The 14,228-nt window shown below is 53.3% G+C and overlaps 5 protein-coding genes across 5 annotated transcripts; 3 read left to right on the forward strand and 2 right to left on the reverse strand.

Annotated features, from left to right (window-relative positions):
- Positions 1–462: 462 nt before the first annotated feature.
- JN550_010609 (uncharacterized protein) lies at positions 463–741 on the forward strand (the record flags this gene model as incomplete). Its single annotated transcript, XM_049308882.1, has 1 exon — positions 463–741. The coding sequence occupies one exon, from the start codon at positions 463–465 to the stop codon at positions 739–741; it is 279 nt and encodes a 92-aa protein (XP_049167414.1).
- A 1,331-nt stretch (positions 742–2,072) lies between these two features.
- On the forward strand, positions 2,073–5,501 carry JN550_010610 (uncharacterized protein; the record flags this gene model as incomplete). Its single annotated transcript, XM_049308883.1, has 7 exons — positions 2,073–2,223; positions 2,279–2,631; positions 2,693–2,743; positions 2,794–3,081; positions 3,136–3,394; positions 3,454–3,667; positions 3,725–5,501. The coding sequence occupies 7 exons, from the start codon at positions 2,073–2,075 to the stop codon at positions 5,499–5,501; spliced, it is 3,093 nt and encodes a 1,030-aa protein (XP_049167415.1).
- Positions 5,502–6,176: 675 nt separating this feature from the next.
- On the reverse strand, positions 6,177–7,199 carry JN550_010611 (uncharacterized protein; the record flags this gene model as incomplete). Its single annotated transcript, XM_049308884.1, has 2 exons — positions 6,177–6,800; positions 7,167–7,199. 2 exons carry the CDS (start codon positions 7,197–7,199, stop codon positions 6,177–6,179), a joined length of 657 nt encoding a protein of 218 aa, XP_049167416.1.
- A 2,084-nt stretch (positions 7,200–9,283) lies between these two features.
- Positions 9,284–10,714, reverse strand: JN550_010612 (uncharacterized protein; the record flags this gene model as incomplete). The annotated part of the gene is made up of 3 exons (XM_049308885.1): positions 9,284–9,866; positions 9,923–10,458; positions 10,517–10,714. The coding sequence occupies 3 exons, from the start codon at positions 10,712–10,714 to the stop codon at positions 9,284–9,286; spliced, it is 1,317 nt and encodes a 438-aa protein (XP_049167417.1).
- A 2,128-nt stretch (positions 10,715–12,842) lies between these two features.
- JN550_010613 (uncharacterized protein) lies at positions 12,843–14,040 on the forward strand (the record flags this gene model as incomplete). Its single annotated transcript, XM_049308886.1, has 2 exons — positions 12,843–13,644; positions 13,727–14,040. The coding sequence occupies 2 exons, from the start codon at positions 12,843–12,845 to the stop codon at positions 14,038–14,040; spliced, it is 1,116 nt and encodes a 371-aa protein (XP_049167418.1).
- Between the last annotated feature and the right edge of the window lie 188 nt (positions 14,041–14,228).

Raw genomic sequence — 14,228 nt, forward strand, 5'->3', positions numbered from 1 at the left:
ATGACACGCCTTAGAAGCGCTTTCTGGCTGCCGGATCTGACCCTGTCTTGTGGTTCGGGAACTACGTGGAGGCCGCGGTCTGCCCGGTCAACCTTCCATTGTCTTAAGTACAGTGACCCATTCCATGCCAGCCAATATATAGATTTCTCCTCTGCCAGAAACATGTAGAAGACATGCATGTTCCCGGCGGACAACGCGGCGACAGAATCGCCAACAGTAGATGAGGCGATGGCATCGCGGCTGCGAACATGCGGCTAGCACTAGTCCACTTACGCAACGTGACAAACGGATTAACCACAGGCACGAGTGCCTCCCGAGGCCATCTAATGCGATGTCGAAATGCCCCCCGTTGAGTTCTCTCCCAGAACTTCTCCTCGTTCATCACCCTTCGCATTGCCCCAGGTCGACTGAGCAACAAGCGAACTCCGCCGAAGGGACGCCCGACAGCACGCAACCATCATCATGGGCAAGCGCCGAGGCAGACCGATCAAAAAATGGGGCACCGACACACAGGAGGCCACTTCGGAGGGCCATGTTGCTGTCTCAATGGCATCTCTCAGTCTTTTGACTCCGAGTGCAAGCCCAAGCCCAACGCCGACGCCGACGTTGCTCAGCATTCCCCATGAAGTGAGAGACAGTATCTACGAATATCTTCTTGCTGTCGACAGATTTTTCGAGGCTTCCCTCGACCCTGGTCTAACCCAGCTTGCTGTCAACCAGCAGATTCGTGCCGAAGCGTAGGACACCATCATATACACCAACGTCTGGATCCAACTCAATCTCGTCAATCAGCCAAATCTCACCGTTCACAGTGATCAGATACATCCTCATACTTCAAGTTCAAGGATTTTGGGATGGACGTCAACACAAAGCGACTACAAGCTGCTGTGAGCTACAGTATATCGGTTAAATGGTGAAGATCAAATCAGCCAATCAGTAGCAACATCATACTGCTGACCGGCCTCTCATCTGTATTTGGCTATCCGAAACGTATTTATGTTAATGAGGTATATCTTATTCATCGGTTCGACTCTACCTCCATGGTGAATCTTTCTAGAACGAGTTCAACGACCTTTTCGGTGTGTAATGCACTAGGCAGAAGGGGTATACATGTAGTAAAAGATAAGACAGATGAAGGGAAGTGAATATTCGAAAGGCTAGAGAAAAAAAACAAGAATCAAAACAACTCTCCAGGGGGCAAAAAGAGAATCTCTTCAGGCTGAAGAGGATATTGATGATGAGAGTGGGATTCGAACCCACGCCGGGTTACCCCGATGAGGAAATTGATGCTAAGATTTTGACCTTAACCTCACGCCATGGACCAACTCGGCCATCTCACCAATCGCTTGTTGAAATTCTGCTGTTTAATTGAACCCATGTGTCATGCATTGCAGAGATTTCTCATTTTTTGTCCTTTCAAAGCGAGTAACTTAGTTCGGTAAATCCTGTGGATCATCGCGTTGTCTGGTTGGGGACGAATAGGCTAAAGTTTAACTAGGTCTTGATCGGTAGCAAGAGACTATATAAGTGGAGTCTCACATAGGACGTCCAGCAACTGCTGAACGTACACGAAGGTTCGGCTCGAAAGGCCTAGAAGCTCAAATTGAACACCAGGCGGGTCGCTTCTACGTATGAGGCTCTAATGCGCCGAATGACATTGATCAAAGGTACAGCTGAACATTGGTCCTTGACTGCACCATGAATGATGAGCCCATGATTATGATGTAAGGGGCATGATCTTGATAGTTGCTAATGAGTTTAGGCTGGACGATAGCAACCCGATTTTTTGGTCTATGTCTATTGCTGGAGATTCTGCTTGACTCGATAATACCAGGTGTGAACCAAGCTGGGAGCACATGACACTCGGAATCCCACTATAATTGCCTTAACTATAATTGACAGTCACACGCATGGAGCAAGTGCCTACCCTTGGCCTCTATATGTGCAGCTCTCGTGAGATGATGATTGGTTGATGCTTCTCACCCCGGTCTGGCGGGGTTTATTGTTGAGTGCGACTTCAGCCGCACGAGGCTGGCGCGTGCGGCCTCTCACCTTAAGCATACCTTCGCCCGATGTTACGCGCCCTCGGGACTGAACTTTCGGATGCCTCGTATAATGTAGATCTGAAGGCACGGGCGATGACGAACGTACGTCGGATCGGGTTCACGCAGCTCTCGGCTAGCGACGAGTTTGCAACCGCTGCATATCGAGTGAAGTATGGTGGTAAGGGTCACTGTGAAGTCACCAACCTACTAACATACTCTCAGTGTTATATTAGTTCACGGCCTACGAGGTCATCCGCAGACAACATGGGAGGACGACCGAAAACAATCAAAGGACGACGAGCAGCTCGCATCTTCAGGGCGGAGGTCGGGTTTCAGATCATTTTTCACACCTAGGCGCCGGACCGGAAAGACAAACCGTCCCCACCAACAAAGCGATGACGCCTCAGGCGAAAAGATTTTCTGGCCCTCCGACTATCTTGTCGGCGACCTCCCAGACGCAAGAGTGTGGACATATGGCTATGATGCCGATGTCATCGGAGGGATGTTCGATGCCAACAACAAGAATAGTGTATCGCAACATGGCCGTGACCTAGCGGTCAAACTTGAAAGGGACATTGACAACACGGTTCATCTCCTCCATCATACCGTATCGCGAGCGCGACGAAACTAACTGTTGATTGTGAAAGGAACCAATCATTTTCGTTGCACATAGCCTCGGAGGTGTCATTGTCAAGGATGTACGTAGTCATTGGGGTACAGATTACTAGAATCTGGCTAATAATGATAGGCACTACGTCGCTCTGTAACTTGCCGTTTACGAACACGCCTTGTTGTCTTTTTGGGCACGCCTCATCATGGCAGTTCTTCGGCAGGATGGGGCTTGATCGCGTCAAACCTCGCTAGCGCTGCATTGCAAGACTCTAACAGGACCATACTCAGGGCACTTGAGGTGAATAGCGAAGTGCTCGACAATATCCAAGAAGAATTCCAGCGTCTGGCTTTTGAGCAACGTATTGCAGTCCACTCTTTTCAAGAAGCCAAAGGGCTCTCGGGTGTCAAGGGACTCTCTGGAAAGGTAGGCCTCGACTGAATTCATTGTCGAACCGGAGTCTGACGTGTCTCTCTTCAGGTTGTCGATGATTTCTCCTCCAAAATTGGGCTGCCTCCGCCTTTGGAGACAGTTGAGAGCATTGATGCAAACCATATGCAGATGGCAAGATGTACGGATAAAGATGATGCACAATATCGAGGCATTTATGGGGTACTGCGGCAGTTCATCCGAAGCAGTTTACCCCAGGAGACACATGCTGTGAAACAATCAGGTGCAGAAGATGCCCCAGGTGGCAGCAATATTTTGTTGGCCAACAGTGGCCGGGGCATCTCTGCTCGTAAGTGAGCTTGTTCCCAGACAATTTGACTGCAACTGGAACCCCTAACAGTATAATAGGTAATACTCGTCCGCCGCTATTCCTCATACCGCTTATGCAGAATAGGAACTTCGTGGGGCGATCTACAGCTCTAGAGACACTCCAAGACAAGTTCTTCGTTAGCAAAATTTCCCATAGAGTAGCCATTGTTGGATTGGGTGGAGTTGGGAAGACGCAGATTGCATTGCAACTTGCTTACTGGATCAAGGCGAACTTGGGAAATGTATCCATTTTGTGGGTCCCCGCGTTAAGTCAATCGAGTTTTGAACAGACATACACTGAGGTTGCAAGGCGGCTAGGAATTCGAACCAAGAAGGACGAGGACACCAGCGCTAAGGTGCGACAGTACCTAGAGTCTGGTCGCGCAGGCAAGTGGTTCCTGATTTTGGATAACGCCGATGACATGGACGTTTTGAACGGATCGCCGAGCTCAGAGGGTGGTATAATTCGTTATTTACCTGAGAGCGAAGATTGTCCAATCTTGTTCACAACACGATCTCGGGATGTAGCTTTGGCAGTCGCGGGTAGTGACATTATAGCCGTGGAGGAGATGGACCAGAAAGAAGCAGGCGACTTTTTGGCCAAATCGGTAATGCAGAAGGACAGCCTTCGAGACGCAGAGGCCACTCGAGATCTTTTGCAAGAACTCACCCATCTGCCTCTGGCTATCGCACAAGCGGCAGCATATCTCAACCGCAACCCTCAAGTATCTATCAAGAGATATCTTGAGCTGGTGAGAGGGACCGAGGACGACGCCGTAAGACTTTTGAGCAGAGAATTCCACGATAGCACGAGATACCGAGGCGGACAGAATGCTGTGGCGGCAACGTGGCTGGTGTCTTTTGACCGAATCCGAGACGTTGATTCTGGCGCAGCTGACCTCCTTTCATTCATATCCCTCATTGAGCCAAGGGCGATCCCTCGATCACTGCTTCCCCAGAAACAAGCGGCTGTGGAAATGGAAAGCTCTATTGGTACCTTATGCGGCTATGCGTTCCTTGTCAGCCGTGACGATGGAACTACTTACGATATGCACAGGCTGGTGCATATCGCCTCGAAGATGTGGAATAGAGAAGAGCATCAACTGCAGCGGATGAAGCTCGATAGCATTCTACACATGGCCGAAGTATTCCCAGGCAATGATCCAGCACACCGTCGCTTATGGAGAACATACTTACCACACGCAATTCGGTTATTGCAAGAGACACACGACGTTGAAATCGAACAGAAGTTTCTCCTTCTTGGTCTAGTCGCAGGGGCGTTGCATGAGGACCGGCGAGTTGCGGAAGCTTTGAAGTATTATCTGATAATCCACGGGTACAGAGCTAGGTACCTCCCTGAAACCGACCGGAAGCTGGTACAAGCCAAGAAAGACCTTGCCGGCGCATACACGAACAGCAGAAGGAGTAGAAAAGGAATGGCGATATTGAAGCCCTTGGTAGAAGTCTGCAGAGTGACCTTTGGCGAAGAAGACCTTCTGAGATTAGATTCAGAACATGAACTCGCCTCGGCCTATCTCGACAACGGGCAGGAGACGGAGGCGATAGAAATTCTCGAACACGTGGTGAAGGTGACCGGTCGGACGCTGGAAGAGAACAGTCGCCAGCGTCTAGCATCGCAATACATGCTGGCACGTGCATATCTCGAGACCAGCCGAGTCGGCGAGGCGATAGCTCTGTTGGAATACGTCGTCGGAATCATCAGTCGGACGCTGGCCTTGGATGATCCCAACCGACTGTTGGCGCAGTATGAGCTTGGAAGGGCCTACCTCGGAGGAGGGCAGATTACAAAGGCAATCGAAATTCTAGAGCACGTCGTGGCTCTAGAAGCGGACTTTATGGATGCTGATGATTCCAGTCGACTGTTGACATTATATTGGCTGGGAAGTGCATACGTTGAAGGAGGCAAGATTAAAGAGGCGGTCGAGATTCTGGAGCATGTTGTGGCTGTGGAAGCGGGCTTGCTGGATGCGGATGACACCGAAAGACAGGCCTCCGTCAGATTATTGGAAACCGCACGTGCAAGGGAATTGGCGGCGCGTTCTCCTGATAGAGACTATGCGTCGTAGAAGCTCTGCATCTCGTGAATATATTAGCTACATTGTAAAGTTGAGCGACATCCTGGTACTTATCCCGGTCAGTCGCATGGAGAAGCTTCCTTAGGTAAGTCTTCGTGACTAGATACCTAGACACTTTGAATACTCTATGTGGAATACAGTGTTGGTGTTGAGTGTCTGGAGAGTCATTGTGCCGCCCGGGGTTTTCAATCATGTAGGATATATCACTAGGTTGGGAAAGGTAATGCGGTTCAGCTCATGCCACAGAGCTCAGTCACTTGTGTTGGACGATTCTTCCACCAGTGACCTCTGCTACCTCACCATTATACCTCCGATCGTACCGTAGCCAGAACTCTGGGGGCTGTGGTCCAGATGTACGCCGGTGGTAGCAAGTCCCTCCCAACCCCTTTCAAGAACTGCCCACTGTTCAAGCACGCGCCTGGGCCCATTGGTCACCCGGGTGAAGTCTTGGGATTGCTCCTCACGCAATAGTCGTCTCCAAGTTTACCTACTTAACTTACACTGTATACAGCATGTGGGCACAAGATAGGTCATGGGCGAAAGAATTAGGTACTGATGGAGTCTATTACCGGAATTCGTCTACCGTTGCCGCGTTCACTCTACCTTGCCCTTTTATTTCACCTTTTTTTCGTTCTCGTTTCTTTTTTTCTTTGTGGCCAGGAGATTCTAGTTTGCGCTCCCGGAGGTGTTGGTCTGCTTCCTGGCCAGCTCGTCGTGCTCCTCAATGTCGAGGGCCTCCCAGGGATAGCAGATCCACACGTCGTCGACCGTCCTCGAGGCGTGGTAGTTGTGCTCGGTCATGATGGAGCTGGGCAGGGTGCCCTTCTTCGGCTTGTCCTTGTTGTGCAGGACGAAGATGGCGAACCTTGTCTCCTCGGTGCTGCCGAGCTTCTGGCGGACGGCCTCGACGTCCTTCTCCAGCTCCTTGACGGCGTACTCGAGCGTGGTACGGGTGTCGTCAACCTCGTCGACGATGAGGATGCGCTTGCCGACCAGGTTCTCCATGCCGCCCAGGCTGCTGAGGTCGAGCCACTGGGTGCGGGTGACGCGGTGGCCGATCTGCTCGACGGCGCCCGGGGTCGAGGTGCCGCTCTTGGGGTCCATCTCGGGCAGCTGCTCGTACAGCGACAGGCCGATGGCCTGGATGGGGATGTTGGGCGAGCCGGCGCGCTTGAGGAAGGAGCGCAGGATGCGGGCGGGCACGTAGCCGCCGCCGCCGATGGCGATCATCAGGTTGGGCTCGAAATCACTGAGGATCTTGACGGCCGACTCCTGGCACAGCTTGTGCACCTGCAAGACACGGGTCGTGTTAGAGCCAAGCCATCGCAATCGCACGCAACGTCAAAATCAAAGTAGGTCGTCTCCTCCGCTCGTCATGGGCACAGGCGCGCGCGCGCGCATACACACACACAAGTTGGAATGTGTATGTAAATGGAGTGAGTTCATGGGGCCCCAAGCGAGTCTTGTCCTCTGTCTGGCAGAGACTCGCCTTCTCTTCCCCTCCCCCCCTTCTTTTTTCTCTTGTATATATATATATATATATATTCTCTCTTTCTCTCTCTTTCCATTCGTTGGCATCCATAAATGTTGTCGTCTGTCTGGTCACGATTGCGACGGGGCAGCAGCTGCGGCGGCAGCGCGGGGTACTGGACTCACGTCATTGTATGTGATGTAGATCTTCTCGACCATTTTGGCGGTGTTGGCAGTGTCTCTTGCACGGAGGTCTGGAGGAGCGGCGAAACACGACAAAAAAAGAAAGAAAGAAAATGACAGCAGGCAGAGGGTCTACAGCCGAAGCAACAGTCTGCTCTCGGACGTGCACACGGGGGTTTGGAGGCCCAAGTAGAAAAGATGAACATGAAAATCATCCATGGGGCCCGTCGAAAATTTTAGAGGGGCAATGCCAGCCTGCAGCAACGCTGGACGCTGGACGCTGGACGCCCCGAGGACCCCACCCCACTGCAGTGCTTCTACTCCTACCTATGTACCCTTGTACGCGCGCAGGTCGGCGCCGGTTTGGGAAAGTCGACGGCGCAGCGGTCTGGTCTGGCACCCGGTTAGGTTTCTGTTACAGTCCCCAGGGGCCCAAAGTTACAGGGCGCCCAGGTACCTATTGGTGAGTGACTCAGGGCCTCTCCCCCCCGCGCTCTGTGTCACTGGCGCCGCCTTGGCAGGAAAATCCAGCTTGGTGGGGGCCACAGGAGTCCGCCGATTCCCTATGCGACCTCGATGAGTTGGCGCGTAGCGTGCTCTGTGTACCCCAGTTAGTCTAGTTAGTCCTAGGTATGCCGGTATGTAAGACGGGGACTCGATCAGCCGTCACAGACAGTCAAGACAGTCTACGAGCCATGATGTTCCAACATGCACCCCATGTACGAGGTTCATCATCCTACCGAGTTCCCAACTCAATGTGACACTTGGTAATCATTGTGGCCGAGTCAACTATGAGATCTCAGAAGTCTACGCGAAAAATTCCAGCTCGCCGCAGAAGATGGTCGTTTAACGGAACGTGACATAGCGGGTGTAGACCTCCTGCTGGATTATAGCTACGAATAAGATGTCGTCTATTAAACCACCCATGCCCTGCGTATAAGGGCGATGAAGTTGTAAGTCTTGAGATGGACACCACGATAATTTAGTTTCTTGATCTACCCTACTACGGCCTTGGCTGTAGCACTGCCCAACTGAGAGGGGCTGGTTTGTAATCCAAAAGAAAAAGAAGAAAAAACGTACGTCTCTTGATTATATCCTAACATGATTCATAACTCAAAGTTGTGGTTACATCGCTATCCTTTACTTCCAAGGCGGAACACCAGTATTTGCATAGCTCGCCAGATATCACTACGCAGCCTAGATGTACTCTCCGCGAGCGCGGGCTAGGAGCTAGCTATTGTGCGTCGCAAATCAGTGAAGTGAAACCTGGACTCCAGAAGTATTTCGTGATCAGAAATATACAAGATTAGAGAGAACCACCTGGTGCCAGCTGAGGGCCACCTCACTTCATCCGCCAGGATCTTTGTCATCACAATTCCTTCCAAATCTCCTTCCATTGACTCTGACCCAACCAACATAGCCACAGGTTCCAAGCCGGGCAGAATCTCCACATCTCTCATTCCTGTTCGCACGCTTTTGCCTGGCCCCCGATTCCGTCTTATTCGCGCAAAACCAGCGTGGGAATTCCTCGGCACAGACGTCCCGCTCACCCACGCTCGTCTGCTCATGTCGAATGAGCGGCAATAAACTCCGGCCATTCAACAACACACGACCTGGCCCGGCTAGCTCAATTGGTCAGAGCGTGGGACTTTTACGCCTGGTTGCCTCTCTGGTCTCCTGTGAAATGTTCAAGTCCATCCCAAGGCTGTGAGTTCGAGTCTCACGTCGGGCGATTATCTTTTTTCGGTCATTTAGGCCCAAAGCCGGCAATAGCGTTGGTTTTGGTATTTCACGGTGGTTCGTTCGTTCGTTCCATTTGCTCTCCCCCGCTGGCCTAATGCATTAAATGCTTTGATGTGCAGGCGTGATTGCAGCCTTTGACCGGCTATATCTAACATGTAGATATGGAAGCTGACCGGCACTGAAGAGTCATGTCTCGGGGGTATGATAGACATGTATGTGCAGGTTCTACTTTGTTTGAACTTCTTTCTAGCCACTATATAGGTATCTGCGCTCTGTTTTGGGAATGCACGGCGCCAACCGTGCTTCACTACCGGCAGGCAGGTACGGAAAACAGATTGATACACGCGGTCAGTCCCTTCCTTCCCTATCGCTGCCATCTATACCGTTCCGTTGCCCTTCTTGAAGATATCCAACGGAAACGCGTCCGCAATGGCTTGGTAGCCGGCCGGGTTCGGGTGCAGGTGGTCGCCACCATCGTACTGGCTTGCCAGGTTGGCCGCATTGCTGCTACTTGCCAGTATCTTCGCAAAGTCCACCGTCGCATCGAAGCTCCCATCCCCGCCGCTCAGGATCCACTTGTTCACCCGCTGCCTCGTCGCATCTCTCGTCGGGTTGCTGTAGCTCTGGCCGCTGCCGCCAAACGGCGTTATTGTAGCACCAAACACCTGGATGCCTGCCTTGTGCGCATCAGCAGCGATCTGCTTGAAACTCGAGATCAGTTGGTCACCGATGCGCGTCTGCGTGCCCGAGTCCGTAGAGCCGCCTCCGATGTCATTCACGCCTTCGAATATGAGGACGTACTTGACGCCCGCCGTCGACAGGAGGTCACGCTTGTACCGCTGCATCAGAGGTGGGCCGAGGCCGCCCGTCAGCACCGTGTTTCCCCCGGCTGCTTGGTTGTTGACGCCAATGTTGGTCAGTCCCGACTTCTGCATCTTTGCCAGTACGAGATCAGGCCAACTGGATAGTGCTGGTCAGTTCAGTCGCGATGGGATAGGGCAAAGGTGGTCACATACCGGTTGTTCGCGTTGTCTGTGCTCCCACGACCGTCTGTTATACTATCGCCTAGAATCACGAGTGCGGAGGACGTTCTGGGTGCCCATGCCTCAACAACACTGACAAAGTACCAGTGTGCCGTGCTGGCTCCCGTTACCGTCGACGCATTGACGTGGTTTCCCTGCTGCATCCACGACGTCGTTCGGCTGCCGGGATGGCCGGTGATGCTGCTTCCGGACTGCCCAGCTTGAAAGTACAGGTTGATGGTGATCATGGATTGCGCTTCGACTTTGAAATTGACTGGGTCTGTGTACGCAACTTGACCCCTTGGAATCGTCGCAGAACTGGAGCCATTGAATGTAAGTCCGACCAGGCTCGTCGTGTCGATGCCATTCACTCCCGCCTTTCCGCCGGTAGGGAGCGCGATCGACGCAGCCGTGATAGGGAGGTCACTACCGCCGAAGGTGTTGGAGATCTGGAAGCGGATCTTCTCGGCGCCAATGGAGAGATGTAGCGTCTGTCGCAGAGTCGCGTCCTTGAACATCGAGGCCCCTTGCTGGTGGCTTGGTCAGAATAACTTCACCACTACGTCGTCCACAATGGTCATGACATACGAAAGGCGACGGGGGCAGGTTACTCTGCTCTACCAACTGCGGCATCGAAGTCCATGTAGCAACCCAGTGAGAGTCATCCTGCCTCTCCTCAAGGGCTGTCACGTCGGTAGGCAAAGCATGGGAGCAGTTTGATAGCAAGAGCAACCCGAAGGCCCCGAGGCCAAGGCTCCTCAGTTTCCTCATGAAAGTGTAAGACATATTAGTTTCCAATCGGCCACAACAAGCCGCCAAGACACAGAAGGGAATGCCATTTCACAGTGTTTGCGGATTCCAGGTTGAAATAGGCTGCAGACATCAAAATCGGACAGGGAGCCTCCGCTGTATATTCTTCCACAAATTGGACATTTAGCCTCAGCTATGTCGGTCTCAAGCGATGTGGGAAGTCCCCACAGACACAATTCGACCAGATCCGGGGAGACTGGACGGACGATCCGAACGAGCTGCTGTTCCATGACGGCGGCAACGGGCACCGAACCTAAGCGACGATGAACAGCTCTCCCTGGACCTGGACGCTGTTCCCGCTCGTCGTCATTGGCGGATCAGACCCGAGGGATAAAAACATTCCCGGGTGGGTTCGACTTCCCCGGACTTGGCAGATCTGGCTACGGGAAGGTGCATGATAAGATCTCGAACCCCTGGCTTATGAAAGATAGCTTGAGCATTGCTAGTTTTCCATCTTTTCTTGTCGTTGTTGATTCCACGAGTCTTTGGCACGCCTCTTTGCACCGTCACGGAATACTCACCACCAGTTGGCAGCCGACGAAAACCCGAAGCGAGGACCCAATCCGCCAAGGGACCTACACCTCCGATTACCGGCACGTTCCCGTCCGCTCCGTAATGCAGGGCCAGGCGGTGAGATAGCCCGTATCGCGAGAGGTGACTTGTGTACTGAACACGGTGACATGCCTCGACGAATGGGAGGGACTGGTGCAAAGGATGACCACTTGCTATGGGTCGACAAGCGCTAGCGGTCGTTCCACCAGAGAAGATTTTTGAATCTTTCGATGTCTGTCCCCAGGTCTCCAGGGACACAGGGCCTAGCACTGGCTGGCTGGACTCTTCGAGACGCAGCCCAGGTTGATTGCCCCTCCATCGACCCCTCGGACCCCCCTCTGCCCCTCCGTAGGTGCAATTGGCTACTCATTCGGCCAGCGCCAGAATGCCTACGTGTGTACATCTTGACAGAGGGTTGTTTGAGATCCAGGAGGCTCCCAGGTACCCAAGGTACACGGCAAAAAGGCACCAAAGCCTCTATTGCTCTGACTATCCGCACCTTGGGCACTTTGGGCAGAATGACCCGGGACGGAGGTAGCATAGCACAGCATCATGGATGCATCCATCCATCCATGTCCACTGCATTGGATGTACCCGAGGAGGGGGAGGGGTGGGATTTTTTTTCTAGGGTCCACGCTCGACCGCATGACGCTTGCGAAGACGGCGGCGAGACCACGATTCCGATTTTCCCATTGGCACCAGACGACTGCTGTCTACTTCGTGAAAACCAAATCACAGTTGACAAGACACGGACGTCAGACACATCACTGTGAATTTTAGAGTCAATTGGCACCCCCAGAGTCGAATTGGCGCTGCTGTACGGAGTAGCAGATCTTACATCATACCACTTGGACCAAAAGTCGACGGAATCCCGCCCTCCACACTTTTTTTTTTCTGGGCACTGAGCTCATCTGAGTCATATCGCCAGACCTCGAACGCCTTCTCACCGACGACTGCATATACCTTGTCGCCGTCTTACATCTCTTCTCCCACTTCCACTTCTGCTGCATTCACCAGCCCTTGCGACTTCTCTGACGACTTGTCTTCGTCTGCGGCGTACAACATTAAAGCAGGCGACTATCCGTTGCACCCGTCTTCCCCGTCCGTACACACACACAGCACACAGCACACAGCACACAGCGACTCGTTCTCGCTTCGAGAGATCGCTTGTAATTCAGCTCGACACCCGCCAGCGGATTGTTTCCTGGCAGCTTTGACAGCTCTTCCAGACCCGTTCTTGCGTCACATAAACCACCAGTGCCGGGAGTCGACATGGCAGCCATCCAAGTGGACGATACCAGAAGTACGTATAGACCGCCCGAACCCTAGAGAGATCTCATCTTGCATTACCTTCTGCGTCCTCGCTTGAGCCGACTTACTCCCCAAGCTCTGGCTTTCCCTCGACGTTCCCGCGCATACTAGCGAGTATACGTTCGATGCGCCGTCGTGGACCTTTTACCCATTAAGCAGTTGGCTACTCTATACATGGTTTTTACTCTTTTGCTTTTGCATTGCGATTCCACCTCTCACTTCTAGTTCTGAGAAAAGAACCATGTTTGCTGACGACGCATCAGTCCTGGGTCAGGATCCCCTGATCCCACCCGCCCTTCTGATCTCGGAGATTCCTATGACCGAGACTGCACTGCAGACTGTGTTGAAAGGGCGCCGGGAAGCTGCCGCCATTGTCATGGGCCAGGACGACCGCCTGCTGGTCGTCGTCGGCCCTTGCTCCATCCATGACCCTGCCATGGCTCACGAGTACTGCACGCTGCTTCGCGAGCTCTCGGAGAAGCTCAAGGGTGACCTCTGCATCGTCATGCGTGCCTACCTCGAGAAGCCGCGCACGACCGTTGGCTGGAAGGGTTTGATCAACGACCCCGATATCGACGAGACTTACAAGATCAACAAGGGCCTCCGCATCTCGCGGCAAATGTTCTGCGACCTCACCTCCAGCGGCATGCCCATCGCCAGCGAGATGCTGGACACCATCAGCCCCCAGTTCCTGGCCGACCTGATCTCGGTAGGTGCCATCGGCGCCCGCACGACCGAGTCGCAGCTGCACCGAGAGCTGGCCAGCGGTCTGTCTTTCCCCATCGGTTTCAAGAACGGCACCGACGGCAGCTTGGGCGTGGCCATCGATGCCATTGGCGCCGCGGCCGCTAAGCACCACTTCATGGGTGTGACAAAGGAGGGTCTGGCTGCCATTACGCGCACAAAGGGCAACGAGCACGGTTTCGTCATCCTCCGAGGTGGTACCAAGGGCACCAACTACGACGCCGAGAACGTCAAGGCGGCCAAGGAGACCTTGATCAAGAAGGGCCAGAAGCAGGCCATCATGGTCGACTGCTCTCACGGTAAGTTACGGCCTCTGGCCAGAGTCAATTTTCTGGCCAGAGTCAATTTTCATGCAGGCAGACTGACGAATGACGGCTCCAGGCAACTCGAACAAGGACCACCGCAACCAGCCCAAGGTGGCCAAGGTCATTGGCGACCAGCTCAGGGAGGGAGAGAAGGCCATTATCGGTGTCATGATCGAGTCCAACATCAACGAGGGCAACCAAAAGGTCCCGGCCGAGGGGCCAGCGGGTCTGAAGAAGGGCGTCAGTATCACGGATGCCTGCATCGACTGGCAGTCGACAGTGACCGTGCTGGAGGACCTGGCTTCGGCAGTGCGCGCCCGCCGGGAGAAGAACGGACCCAACGGCCATGCCAACGGCAACGGCCAGGTCACGATCTTGGAGGAGGAATAAACCCCCCTTGTCTGGGGTGTATGATCGGAGCCAGGATAAAAGAAAAAGGGGCGAGCGCGGGGAGATACCAACAAGAGACAAAAGTAATGATTAGTTCTGACGAGATGGGAACTGACGGTAGTCGGGAGGAGGCACAACGATCATGGCGTTCATGTCTTTTAGATTGCATTCTGGGCGGAATGAAGATG

The sequence above is a fragment of the Neoarthrinium moseri genome, assembly GCF_022829205.1.
Source record: "Neoarthrinium moseri strain CBS 164.80 chromosome Unknown scaffold56_Wmoseri_CBS_16480, whole genome shotgun sequence".
Taxonomy (NCBI): Eukaryota; Fungi; Ascomycota; class Sordariomycetes; order Amphisphaeriales; family Apiosporaceae; genus Neoarthrinium; species Neoarthrinium moseri.